General features: G+C 44.2%; 1 protein-coding gene across 1 annotated transcript in view; it reads right to left on the bottom strand.

The window, feature by feature from the left end:
* GABBR2 (gamma-aminobutyric acid type B receptor subunit 2) overlaps window positions 1–14,832 on the bottom strand; it is a 368,838-nt gene that overhangs the window by 180,532 nt on the left and 173,474 nt on the right. Inside the window, exon 4 of the mRNA XM_027105394.1 lies at window positions 8,600–8,701. Within this exon, the coding sequence (XP_026961195.1) occupies window positions 8,600–8,701 (102 nt within the window). The remainder of the gene's footprint in view (window positions 1–8,599; window positions 8,702–14,832) is intronic.

Here is a 14,832-nt window from a genome sequence, read left to right as displayed (position 1 = left end):
GAAAGTAGGCATAGAGGGAACTTACCTCAACATAGTAAAGGCTATATATGACCAACCCAGAGCCAAAATCTTTCTCAACGGTGAAAAACTGAAACCATTTCCTCTAAGATCAGGAACAAGACTAAGTTGTCCACTGTTACCACTCTTATTCAACATAGTTTTGGAAGTTTTAGCCACAGCAATCAGAGAAGAAAAAGAAATAAAAGGAATCCAAATCAGAAAAGAAGAAGTAAAGTTGTCACTGTTTGCAGATGACATGATTCTATACATAGAGAATCCTAAAGATGCTACCAGAAAACTACTAGAGCTAATCAATGAATTTGGCAAAGTAGCAGGATACAAAATTAATGCACAGAAATCTCTTGCATTCCTATACACTAATGATGAAAAATCTGAATGAGAAATTAAGGAAACACTCCCATTTAGCACTGCAACAAAAAGAATAAAATACCTCGGAATAAACCTACCTAAGGAGACAAAAGACCTGTATGCAGAAAAGTATAAGACACTGATGAAAGAAATTAAAGATGATACAAACAGATGGAGAGATATACCATGTTCTTGGATTGGAAGAATCAACATTGTGAAAATGACTCTGCTACCCAAAGCAATCTACAGATTCAATGCAATCCCTATGAAACTACCAATGGCATTTTTCTCAGAACTAGAATAAAAAATTTCACAATTTGTATGGAAACATAAAAGACCCCGAATAGCCAAAGCAATCTTGACAAAGAAAAATGGAGCTGGAGGAATCAGGCGCCTGGACTTCAGACTATACTACAAAGCTACAGTAATCTAAACAGTATGGTACTGGCACAAAAACAGAAATATAGATCTATGGAACAGGACAGAAAGCCCAGAGATAAACCCATGCACATATGGTCACCTTATTTTTGATAAAGGAGGCAAGAATATACAATGGAGAAAAGACAGCCTCTTCAATAAGTCGTGCTGGGTAAACTGGACAGCTACATGTAAAAGAATGAAATTAGAACACTCCCTAACATCATACAGAAAAATAAACTCAAAATGGGTTAAAGACCTAAATGTAAGGCCAGACACTATAAAACTCTTGGAGGAAAACATAGGCAGAACACTCTACGACATAAATCACGACACGATCCTTTTTGATCCACCTTCTAGAGAAATGGAAATAATAACAAAAATAAACGTATGGCACCTAATGAAACTTAAAAGCTTTTGCACAGCACAGGAAAACATAAACAAGACAAAAAGACAACCCTCAGAATGGGAGTAAATATTTGCAAATAAAGTAACTGACAAAGGATTAATCCCCCAAATTTACAAGCAGCTCATGCAGCTCAATATGAAAAAAACAAACAACCCAGTCCAAAAATGGGCAGAAGACCTAAATAGACATTTCTCCAAAGAAGATAAACAGACTGCCAACAAACACATGAAAGGATGCTCAACATCACTAATCATTAGAGAAATACAAATCAAAACTACAATGAGGTATCACCTCACACCAGTCAAAATGGCCATCATCAAAAAATCTACAAACAATAAATGCTGGAGAGGGTGTGGAGAAAAGAGAACCCTCTTGCACTGTTGGTGGGAATGTAAATTGATATAGCCACTATGGAGAACAGTATGAAGGTTCCTTAAAAAACTAAAAATAGAACTACCATACGACCCAGCAATCCCACTACTGGGCATATATCCTGAGAAAACCATAATTCAAAAAGAGACATGTACCACAATGTTCACTTCAGCACTATTTACAATAGCCAGGACATGGAAACAACCTAAGTGTCCATCGACAGATGAATGGATAAAGAAGATGTGGCACATATATACAATGGAATATTACTCAGCCATAAAAAGAAGCGAAATGGAGTTATTTGTAGTGAGGTGGATGGACCTAGAGACTGTCATACAGAGTGAAGTAAGTCAGAAAGGGAAAAACGAATACTGTATGCTAACACATATATATGGAATCTAAAAAAAAAAAAAATGGTTCTGAAGAACCTAGGAGCAGGACAGGAATAAAGACGCAGAGGTAGAAAATGGACTTGAGGACACGGGGAGCTGGGATGAAGTGAGAGAGTGGCATGGACATATATACACTGCCAAATGTAAAACTGATAGCTAATGGGAAGCAGTCACATAGCACAGGGAGATCAGCTCAGTGCTTTGCGACCACCTAGAGGGGTGGGATTGTGGGGGTGGGAGGGAGACGCAAGAGGAGGAGATATGGGGATGTATGTATATGTATAGCTGATTCACTTTGTTATAAAGCAGAAAGTAACACACCATTGTAAAGAAATTATACTCCAATAAAAATGTTAAATATATATATATATAGGGAAAAGATGACATTATACTGAAACCTGAGATAATCTACCATAGTTTAGTATATTTTACCGCCTTTTTGCTCATTTTCATAGCACCACGACAGTCCCAGTTTGACCATGTAGGACAAGAAAACTCCCTTACCTGACGTGGAGGAGGAACGTGATGATGGAAGCTTGACGTCTACTCAAGAACGAGGAAGATGGGGGCCTTGTTCACCTCCCCACTTTTCCTTTGATTATAAAACCTTGGCCACTAAGTTCTCGGCATGGCACTCCCTTGCCTTCCTGTTTGTATCTCTCACAGTGCTCTATACTAATAAACTCTTTCCTTACCTGTCATTCTGCCTCTTGTTGAATTCTTTCTATGCCTAGACAGAAGAACCTATGCTCTACTAAGGCCTGGAATGCATTCTGTGGTTTCAAAATGAACAGAGGCGCACGTCTCGAGCCTGGCGCTCACCCCCATAAAGCCTGGTGCTTCATTGTGGGCACCATGGGAATACCCAGGGCTCTTCGAAGGATGGCCTCCCAGCCCAGACTGGCAACAGTTAACATTAAAGGCCCCTGACTGAAACAGGACCAGAGTGAGCTTAAAGGCCTGGGGTCTTCATCACACAGAGATGGTTTTATTCCTGACTTTCTTTTAGACAAACTTTGATACATATCTGCTAAATCAGCCTGATTAATTCCATTATTCAGTTCCTCTATGTTCTTGCTTATTTTTGCCTGGCTGATCTGTCCAAGACTGCGAGACAGACGCTGTGGCTCCCAATACTATTGTGTTTGTGTCAATTCTCCTTTGTATTTTAACAGGATTTTCTTTATATATTTCAGTGAGATGTAATTTATAGCAATAATGGTCCAAGAGTGTGCTATTCTCAGGGAGAATTGTACCCTTATCTATAGAAAACGACTTCCTTAATCTTGTTTAACACCTGTACCTTGAATTCTCTTTATTGTAATGTGAACACTGGATCCTTGCTGCAGTTTGGTTTGCTTGGTATACTTCTCCCTGACTTTTACCTTTGATCTTTCTGTGTCACTGTGTTGTAAATATAACTACAGTTAGTTCTTCAAAACACAATCTGAAAGTCTTTGCCTCTTCATAGGGAGTTTGACCTATTTGAATTTATGGTCAGAATGACTATATTTGGTCTGCAGTTTTAGTTTATACTTTCTGGTTTTCATATTTGCTTTCTGTTTTTTGATATGTGGACTAGATTTTCTTTGCTTTTATCTTCCATGTTTCAGGAGCTTCAGGCTCTGTTTGTGTTATAGCATATTTACTGTTAAGTTATTCAAAGCCTTTTTTAACTTATATTTTTCTAATTATGAAACTCATAAGCAAAATAGTCTCTTTTGAGTCCCTTTCCTACTTAAGACCAGGAGTTTAGCACCCAATTTTTTTTTTACTCACTTCTTTGGCTCTGTTAATGGAATTTGGGTTTTTATATTTCAATTACTGTTATTACAGTATCTATTTGCATTGCATGTATATGCACGTTTGCTTTCAAAATGAATTTCTGTATCTGCATACACTTTTATAACAACTTTTTATAACGACTACTTAGCTCTCTCTCCACGGGCTTTTGTGATCCCTGCTCACCTGCTTCTGTCATGACCTCAGCTATAAAGTTTGCTATCGTTCTCGGCAGGCTGATAAAGGACTTCAAAGATTAACTTCAAGAAGGGCACTGGCTAGTAGTACATCATGTGAGTCTCACACGTCGGAGAATGTCTCCCAGCTGCTCCATGATCTCTGGGATTGAATGCTGCAAGGGAGTCGAGGTGGCCTGGTTTTGCACCTTTGTGGGAAATCTGTTTTTTTCTGGGCTAGATACTTGTAGATTTTCCCCTTTCTGTTTGTATTTCAAAACTTCTGACAAAATGTGTCTGGGTATTACTCTCTATTCACCAATTCTGCTAGAATGCAGAAAGGCCAGCTAGACTGCACATACAGTCTGAGCATTTCCTTATGAAACTGTTGACTTTGTAATTTCAAAATGGTTATATATCGGCAATTTTGTATGGTCCAATCTAGTAGATCTCTCTTGAGCCCACTTAAGTTTGTCACCTATTTTTTTTTAAGTAAACTTCTTATTTGAGAATAGTTTTAGATTTATGGAAAAATCACAAAGAGAGTATATAGAGTTCCCATATGTCCTCTCCCAGTTTCCCCTATTATTAACATCTTACGTTTATATAGTACATTTGTTATAAATAATGAATCAATATCAATTCATTATTAACTAAAGCTCATACTTTATTCAGATACCCTTAGTTCTTTTCTCTAGTGTCCTTTTTCTATTCCTGGGTCCCATTCAGGATACCACATTATATATCATTGTCATGTATCTGTAGGCTACTTTTGGCTTAGACATTCCTTAGTTTTGAAGACCTAGACAGTTTTGAGGAGCATTGGTCAGGTATTTTGCAGGATGGCCTGCAACTAGAATTTACCTAATGTTTTTCTCATGGTTAGACTGGAGTTATAGGTTTTGGGGAGGAAGAACACAGAGGTAAAGTGCCCTTCTCACCACATCATATCAAATGTACATACTATCAACATGACTTATCACTGTTGATGCTGACCTTCGTCACCTGGTTGAGGCAGTTGTCAGATTCTTCCACTCTAAAGTTACTCTTCTTTTCCCCCCTTTTCATCCTGTGCTCTTTGGAAGGAAGTCACTTAACAAGTGGGTAGTTCTGCTCTACCTCCTTGGGCCTGAAATATCTACATAAATTATTGGGAATCCTTTGGCATAGGAGATTTGTCTATTCTCTCTCATTTACTTACTCAATCATGGGTATCTGTTTTATACTTTGGGTTATAATCCAATACCACTTTTATTTTATTGCTCAAATGTCCCAGCTTTGGCCATTGGGAGCTCTTTCAGTGGCTCTTTCAGTTGGCTGCTGTACTCTTCTGACACACCTCCATCAGTGTGTGCTGTTGATGTGGTTTGAGCACGTCCTTAACTTTCTGGCACTACAAGATGCTCCAGGATCATCTTGTATGTTTCCTGTCCCAGTCCTAGAGTCGGGCATTTCTCCAAGGAGCCCTGGTTCCTTTTCAAGGAGAATGGTATTAGAAACCAAGATCTGGGTGGTAGTTGTGCTTGTTGATACTGAGATTCCTGTTTTGGTTTTGATTTTGATTCTGTTTCATTTGTCCCAGTTTTCCCTTAGGATCTCCCTACTCCAGTGTCCATAACTCATCTTTCCTCTCATTAGACTGATCTCTTTGACCATTTCCTCTGAATTCTGGCAAAGCAATTCAAGAGTTCTAGTTTCCTTGGCATTAACTCTGCTCTCTACTACCTCCAATGCGGATTTTAATTCTGCTAGTTGCTATTTAGTTTTCTTCCTTGTCCTCTGTACTTCCTTCTCTATCTTATCCCACAGCAAACCAGAGATCTGCTTTTTCTCTAAGCTTTCCAGAAGTTACTTTTCTTTGTTCCTGAGTGTTTTAGCCTTGTGTTCTCTGTTAGCTTTGTCTGTCCAGACTTGGTATTTTGTTTACACACACTCAGCAAATGTGTTGAGCAAATTAGGTTTGGTTCCAGGTGCTGGGGAATAAAACAGTGACCAAGACAGACAGAAACTGCTGCCTCCTAGAGCTTACATCCTAGTGGGAGGAGACAGATGACAAAACAACTGGGTAAAATGAATAGGAGGTCAGATATTATCGTGGGTTGATCTGTATCTCCCAAAGATATGTAGAAATCCTAACTCCTAATACCTCAGAATGTGACTTCATTTGAAAACAGGGTTGTTGTAGATGAAATTAGTTAAGATAAGGTCATATTGGAGTAGGGTAGGCTCTTAATCCCACATGACTAGTGTCCTAATAAGATGATGTTAAGAGAAAAGGGGGAAATGTCAGTGAAGGCAAAGACTGGAGTTATACAGCCACAAGCCAAGGAACATCAAGGATTGCCAGTGATACTGGAAGCTTACAGAAAGGTACGGAAGAGTCCCCAAGGCTGCTAGAGAGCATAGCCTTGCTGACATCTTGACCTTGGCCTTCTGGCCTCAAGGTGTGAAAGAATAAACTTCTGTTGTTTTAAGCCACCTAGTTTGTGGTACTTTGTTATGGCAGCCCCAGGAAACTGATACAGATGTCCATCAGTGAAATGGAGAAAAATAGCAGAAAGAGGGGGGTGGGAGTGCAAGGGGAAGGGATTTAAATTTTAAATAAAGCCTCTGGGAAACGGGGACAACTGAGAAAAGACTAGAAGATGATGCAAAAAGGAGCCATGCAGGTTCTGGGGGAAGAGCACTCCACACAGAGGGGATCCTTTGCCAACAGCCTGAGCATGCTGTCCTTGGCTCTGCTCTCCCGGGCTTATGTGATGCTGGAATCCTTTCTCAGAACCGCAGCTGTGTGGGGTGGTGGAGAAGCTGGACCATGGCATTGCCCAGATCTGAGTTTGAATTCCAACGCACCACTTTCCAGCTGGGTGACTAGGGGTGAGTTCTTAACCTCGTTGAGGCTCAAGCTCCCCATATGTGAAACGGGGATACAAAAATTCTCTCTGTCCCAGGGCTCTGGGGAGGGCTGAATGGGCAAGTGAAGGTCAAGGGCTCTGCAGGGGGGCCTGGCCCTTGCTCAATGCACTGGAAAGGCCGGCTGCTGTTTTCATCAGCGTCCATATCACTCCTGCTTCTGTTGGAATTGGTTGGCTGATGAGCAGAGCACCCAGTTCCATCCATCCCCAGTTTCTTGTAGACTTTCAACTAATGCATCTGCTCCACACATAAAGGCTCTTTAAATTTTAAAGCCCACAGAATTCCGCCGGGTCTCTGAGGTGCAGGAAGCTATTTCCAGTGCCCACCCTGGGGAGACACTGCGTGTGGCAGGAGAATGTCAGTGCAGCACCAGAGCCCCGTCCACCCCAGCCCCACCCCAAGTAGTCTCTGCAGAGTAGGCACTCCACTCCTCTGGATCCTCTGGGCCTCTGCACAGCCCGACTCCACCCTCAGAGCAAATCGTCTGTGGGGGAAGAGCTGGGCAGATCCAGCCCCAGACACCTAGGCTGCTAGCAGGCCCTCTCTAGCTACGGTTTCCTCAACTGCAGAGGCTCCCAGGGCTGAAATGTCAATGCAGATGTGGTATCTGCTCCTGAGCAGGTGACAAACAACTGGTGCTCTGCTCCCTTGCTCCCCATCTCTGGGTCTCAGTCTCCCCATATGTGAACTGAGGGCTCCATGAGCTCTAAACTGCCACCTGCTCTGATTGGTATAACCTGGGACCAGCCCAAGAGAGAAGGGACATGTCAGCAGTTGGCATCTGGGGCCTCAGGAGACTTTCAATGTGGGCATGATGAATGGAAGAGTAAGGTGACAGCTCTAACTATGTCTGTACCTTCTTATAATCCCCCAGCAGCTCCCCACTGCCCTCAGGATAAAAGACCAAACTTCTCAGCTCAACATCCAAGGCTCATGGAAACTGGCTCCAAATTCTGTTTTCGGCCTCAGCATCTTTCCCACGGCCCCGCCCGGATACTCCAGCCTCCAGGAATTCCTGCTGACCCCAAGTGCACAGTGAGCATGGCTGTCCTGCCCTTGGATATTCACCCTGCAGGTCTCATTCCTGCCCATCCTCCATGGCGTGGTGGAGGCTTGTCTGAATCCTCCCCGGGGAACACTTCCTCCCGTTGTTCCCCAGCCCCTCGGTTCCTGGTTCCCCTGAGAGGTATCTGCCTTCCGTACCAGCTCTGAGTGACCTGTGGACACTGGCAGGTCTGACGGTGTCTGGGAGCCCAGGAGAGTGTCTGGCACAAACACGGTGTTTGGGAAATGAATGGACAGATGACAGTTAGGAACTACTTACAACTGGGCAAACATCTAGTTGACCCTTCTGTTCCTGGAGTGAGTGTCACTGGAGGGGGTCAGGAGCCTGAGCTTTCAGTTCCAACAACAGTACTTCCTTGCTGTGGGTTTGGGCAAGAGAGTTACTCTCTCTGAGCCTCTTCACAACGGACATGATAATAATTGCGCCCTGGTTGCCTCTCAGGCTGGGTTGAGAGATACAGAATCACCCAGCAAGCTCCACATGGCTGTACACCTGGCAATCAGACCTCTGGCCAGTGCTGGACAACCAGCACTGGGGACAGCCAAGGGAAGCCAGCTTCTGAGAGCTTCTCCTCATATGTCAGATGCCAAGGATAAAGTGAAACAGCCTGAATTCGAGACTCCTTCAAAGTCAGGGGATTTGGGGAACCCCAGGAGCATGCGGTCAGTCTGTCCTCTGGGCTGTGGCCAGCTGCACCTACCTTAAGCTTTTTGACACTGGTGCAGGGATCATTGGAGAAGCTCTCAGTGTCTGAAATCTCGATGTCCTCACCATACAGAACCCCGGTCAGGTCGTTCCTCACCTGCCAGCAAAGAGAAAGCAGAGGGTGGGTGTGCTGGCGGCCACAGGAAGGGCCAGTTCAGAGGGGTTGTCCTGGGAAGTGGCTCAAATGGGCAAGGTGATTTTCTCCATCAACACACAAAAGGAGTAGGTTTTACCTTCATCAAAAACTAGAGTGCACCCTGGGGCCTTGGAGATCTCCCAGTCCCACTCCACACTTGACACAGAGGCATAAGGAGGCCAGACAGGGAATGGGCCTACTAAAGTTGCCCAGGAATTTCCTGGAAGAATTAAGACAAGCATCCAAGTCTCTGGAGTTTCATGCTGGTGTTTCATACTATCTCCAAATCAGATTAGTTAAGTACATCACGCTGTCTCCAAATCAGACTATTCAAATACTTCTTTATTTATATTTTGCATTATTTATTTGCAATATTACTTCATTTCTAGGGTGAAGAAATAGCTGAGATATTCATATAGACAAAGTAAAACAGGAGAGAGTAAGGGGATATGGAATCAGCCTGAGATGTTAAACATAACTATGTGTCTGCTGACACACAGAATGACTAACATCTATGTGCTTGGAAAGCAGAGAGCTGCAAACTCCAGTGTTCACACCGACTAGCCAATGTGTGAAGCAGCCTGTGTGGAAGGATACTAGGGAGTGGTGGGGACTGTGGCAAACTGGTGACTATATGCCTCACCTAAAGATGGCACTTGCTGCTCAGCTCCAAACATGCTATGCCAGAATGCTGGTCCAGAGTCACCAGACCTTCCGATTTTGGGGGAGTGAAATCAAAAATCCAGATTTTTATTTTTATTTATTTTTTTGCCACGCTGCACAGTATGTGGGATCTTAGTTCCCCAACCATGGTTCGAACCTGTGCCTCCTGCAATGGAAGCATGGAATCTTAACCACTGGACGGCCAAGGAAGTCCCTAGATTTTTAAAATACAGGATCTCCCACATTTTAAAGTGTTGATATTATTTTCAATTTTTTTTTAAAAAACAAAGTTAGGACCAAAACAAATAAATTTGAAATCTGTATCTGGCCCATGTCCAGACTCTATACCCTCTGACATAAAGCCATGGAAATGAGACTGTGTGTTTTAGTAGAAAGAACCAGGTGGGAGTTTTGGGACCCAAGTTCCAGGTCTTGCTCTGGCACTGAGTTGCTTGTGACTTCGGCCTCTCTGTGTGACCCTTTCCCTCTTAGGGCTTCAGTCTCCTCCTCTTCAAGAGAAGATGATCTTTAAGAGCACTTCTTGTTCATACGCATTAAGATGGCTATTATCAAAAACCAAAACCCAGCAAGTGTTGATGAGGATGGGGATAAACTGGAACTTTTGTGCACTGTTAAAATTACCCATCATATGGTAATATGATCCAGCAATTCTACTTCTGGGTATATACCCAAAAGAATTGAAAGCAGGGTCTCAAAGAGATATTTGGACACTCAGGTGCGTAGCAGCATTATTCACAAGAGCAAAAGGTGGAAGCAACCCAAATGTCCATCAACAGATGAATGGATAAACAAGTTGTGGTTTATACATACAATGGAATATTATTCCGCCTTAAAAAGGAATGAAATTTTGATACATGGCTACAACATGGATGAACCTTGAAGACATTATGCTAAGTGAAATAAGTCAGATGTGAAAGGACAAATATTGTAAGATTCCACCTAGATGAGGTACCTAGAGTAGTCAAATTCATAGAGACATAAAGGAGAACAGTAGCTCCTAGGGGCTGGGGGATGGGGGAATGAAGAGTTATGGGTACAGAGTTTCTGTTTGGGATAATGGCAAGTTCTGGAGATGGCTGGTGGTGCCTCTTGCACAACAATATGAAGGTACTTAATGCCTCTGCACTGTAAATTTAAAAATGGTTAAAATGGTAAATTTGATGTTATGTACATTTTACCATGATAAAAAAAAAAAAGCACTTCTTGTTTCAACAAGTGGTGGATCCTCCCAATGTATGTATCAAAACGTTTTGAATAATTTGGCCCTGAATGTCACAGGATGGTCACTGGGAAGCCACCACCATAGAAGGGGAACAAAGGGAGTTTCAGTGGGAACTGCTGTATTTCATTTCTTTAAAAGAAATATGACACAAATAGAGCAAAATGTGAACACATTAATCCTGGGTGGCTAGTCCATGGGTGTTTGGTGTTCTGTGCTTTTCTGAATGCTCGAAATACTTTGCAATAAATGTTTTGTAAAAACAATGACACTGCCGCAGTCAGGGTGAACTTTGTCCATCCTTAGTTTTTACCTCTATTTTGATGGAAGATTGGGAGCTAGTTGCTTGAAAAACAAGTTGGCTTTGCCATTACAGTTCATTTCTGCTGCGTCAAATCCTTTTTGCTTTTTTTTAAAAATAAATTTTATTTATTTATTTATTTATTTATTTTTGGTTGCATTGGGTCTTCGTTGCTGCATGTGGGTTTTCTCTAGTTGCGGTGACAGGGGCTACTCTTCATTGCAGCGCGCGGGCCTCTCACTGCGGTGGCTTCTCTTATTGCAGAGCACGGGCTCTAGGCATGCGGGCTTCAGTAGTTGTGGTGCACGGGCTCAGTAGTTGTGGCTCGTGGGCTCTAGAGCGCAGGCTCAGCAGCTGTGGCACACGGGCTTAGTTGCTCCGCGGCATGTGGGATCTTCCTGGACCAGGGCTCGAACCTGTGTCCCCTGCATTGGCAGGTAGGTTCACAACCACTGCACCACCAGGAACGTCCCTCAAATCCTTTTTGGATGCAGGTGGGGTTCCATTATTAGTTTTGTGTTTCATGAGGGTGCTGTGGAGCAACAACAATTATTAAACACAGAAAATGTGCAAACTCGGCCCTGCTGGAAGGCAACACAGCCAATGCACAGACTACCAAGGCATGCACAGTCGAGCCGCAGCTCTCCACGTCCATGCCACCCAAACTACTCGAACTCTCTTGAGTCTCAGTCTTTTCACCTATAAAATGGGGGCAATACAGTATGTAACTTAGAGGGCCCAGCAAAAACACTGAGGATGCGGAATGGCTTAGGAAATTCTAAAGTTCTTTACGCTGCTTAAAAGCTGGAATGATCATTTCCAGGCATAAGATGCAGCATCAAGGCTGTCAGTGGCTTAGAGTATCTATCTATGAGTAAGTGTGTGCATGAGAGCTGTATATAATTAACGGCAGAAAAAATATTTTATAGGCGGTCAGAACTCGAAACAAACAAAACCAAAACACCCTAGAGGTCACCTTATTCTGCCCCTAATTTCACAAATGAGGAAACTGAGGTGTGACTCCCAGGCCAGTGCTCTCTGAATGGTCCCAGGCTGGCTCTGCTGGATCCTGCCAGATGTGGACAGTTCCTAAGGCTTATGAGCCAGAACAGGTCAGAACAGATGGTTGGTGATATTAGGCACTCAGTGACCATAATTTCAGCACAAAGAAGTCTGCTCAGCTTGAGCATTTATTCTAATGGACTTTTTTAGGGAAAGCAAATGGAAAGAAACAGTAATAAATGATGTTTTAAAATAACCAATGCATGTTAAAGAAATAATGCAATTGACTACCTCACAAGGAAAAAAATCCACACTCTCACGTGTGGCTAGAAGGATCATTCATTGCACTGGTTAAAGATTATTAAGTAAGTTAGAAAAAAGACACCTCTTTTTTTTTTTTTTTTCATTCTGGTACTGCAAGGTATCTCCTGTTTTACAGGGCCAATATCTTTTATCAGCTTGCTAAAAACCACATTTCAGCAAACTGAATCCTATTTTTTATTCACCTCTACTATAAAAGCAGAAATACGTTCTTCCTGGAAAGGAGTGACACTTAATTCTCAAGAAAATAAAATACATTCACACATACACACACACTCAAGTATAGCCAGAGTCCCACTGGGGCCTAATCTGCACATGGGGCCCAGGGAGGCAGCCATCAGGAGTCTGATTTACTGAAAGGCCCTGGCCATCCTGGGAGGAAGGGGGAGAGATGGGTGCTGATGGGCAGGGAAGGGGCAGAGAAGGTTGCCCCATCACCTAGAAGGGAGGGTCAGGGCTGCCAATGGAGTGAGGAAGACCATGAGTGGGGCCCTGGGTGCTGCTAGAAGGGAGATTAGGAAGGGTTGAGTCCTTAAAAGCTGGGTCCTCAGGGCCAGCTCACAGGGCTGAGATTGCCTAAGGGAAGAACTCTCCCTGCTTCTGGAGCAATGAATCCCAGCCCCAGCCATCGGAGTAAATCTGAAAGGAGCACAACTCACTCGGCACCAGGGAGAACCAGTGGGTCAGAGCTCTAGGAATAAATAATCGAAAATAGGCTTGGAGGCAACAACTGTTGATTTTTCTCCCCCAAGAACTGGTATGGACCGTGGATGCGAAGTCACACCAGAAAGCGTGTCCCTAAAGCAGTGGTTCTCAAAGTGTGGCCCCTGGACCAGTAACACCAGCATCACCTGAGGGAACTTGTTAGAAATGCAAATTCTCGGGCCCACCTCAGACCTACTGGGTCAGACACTCTGGGGTGGGGTCCAGCAAGCTGTGTTTTAGTCAGCCCTCCAAATGATTCTGATATATGTTCAAGTTTGAGGACCACTGTCCTAAAGAAGGCAGGACAAGTTTTAAGCAAACCATTGATAATGGTATGAAAAAATGCTTTCTATGGCTTGGATATTTTCTGCTTGATTAGGAGACCGCAATGTGTTGACCTGAGTAAGGCAATTACCGAAAGGGTGAGCAGGACCGGGATTCCCATTTAAAAAGGCATCACATCTAGAACGTGGAGTGGACAATCACCCTCTGGTCTGCCCACCTCAGAGCACACCTGGAGTGCTGGGCTCAGTTCTGGTGCATTTATCAGGGATTGTGACAAAGTGGCTCAGGCTCAGGGGAGAGAGGTGTGGCTATGACGGGGACCAAGAACCCTTTAGAAGACCATGGACATGGTGGCGGGGGTGTTGGGAGTATAAAGGTCACAAGGGGTGACACCAATGACTCCTCAGGAGTGGTGAGGAGTGACACCAATTGGTGACACCAATTCCCAGTGCAGCCTTGGGAATCAAAGATCCAAATCCAAGAATTTTAACACTTAAGACTCCAAGCTCTAGGGAAGTCCAATGTCTTGAAAGAAGTCAAGAGCCAGGCAGAATCAGTGGCTTTGGGGGAAAGCTCAGAGCTGGGAGGACCGTCCTGCTCAGGCTGAGTGGCAGAAAATGCTGTCAGGTCAGATCAGCTGTCTAAACTGCGGGCCCAGTGGGTCTATACATGACTTTCCCTCCCAGCTGGTTCACGGGCTATAAGAGAAGGGGTGACTGACAGGGACTTGACACTCCAATGAAGGCATGACAATGGCCTCGCTCCTCCAACTGAGTGCACAGCCCCCATCCACAGGCTCGGCATTGGGGATACACAGCTGGTCCTGCGAGATGTAGGGGGAGCAGCGGACAGGCTGGAGAAGGAAAAGGGGATCAGAGGAAAAGACACGAAGCGAATGGAATTAGGCAAAGAGTATAGGTGAACAGACTATTCGGGAGAATTTTCTGGCTTAGCATAACTGAGTCCATGTGACCCATTTTAAGCATAATGTGGGTCCACCCTGTTCTACCAGGGAGGCTTGTCACCACCTCTGAGCAGGTCACAGTGCCACTCCACCTGCAGGCCTCCTCCCTGCTCTGAAGGCTGCACCTCTCCACTCACACACCCCAGCTGCCCAGATGATTCTCCCTCTCCGAAAATCACCCAGTGATTGGGCTTATGAAATAACAGCATTATGTGTCCCACCCTGAATAGCTGCCATGTGGGTCAGGCTGTTCTTTCCACCCATGCTGTCCCTGCTTCGGGGTCCGAGGACCACATCTGCATGCCCTGCCAGGCTCCTGTCCCCCTGCAACTTTCTGCTGCCCACAGGTACGGCCAATTAACTCCCTGCCCCTACAGCCAATTAACTCTCTCCCTGAGGTGAGATCCCCCACCTCAGCCTTGGAACTTCCCTTTCTCCAGCAAGGTAATGTAAGGAGCCTGAGGTCAGGAGGCCAGGGGTTTCAGCCCCCTGCCAGCCTGGCAAAGGGCCTTCTTAGACCTCAGGCTTTCAATCAGGGCTCCTGCTTCATTCCTGGGGCTGGAATTCTGTCTCTTGTCCAGTCACTCCCTGGCCTCTGGGCTTGAGTCCAT

The sequence above is a fragment of the Aethalodelphis obliquidens genome, unplaced genomic scaffold (genome assembly GCF_003676395.1).
Source record: "Aethalodelphis obliquidens isolate GAN/ISIS:26980383/991018 unplaced genomic scaffold, ASM367639v1 scaffold7, whole genome shotgun sequence".
NCBI classification, from domain to species: Eukaryota; Metazoa; Chordata; class Mammalia; order Artiodactyla; family Delphinidae; genus Aethalodelphis; species Aethalodelphis obliquidens.
Note: the sequence above shows the minus strand (reverse complement) of the source record. Positions and strands in the feature narration are given on the sequence as shown.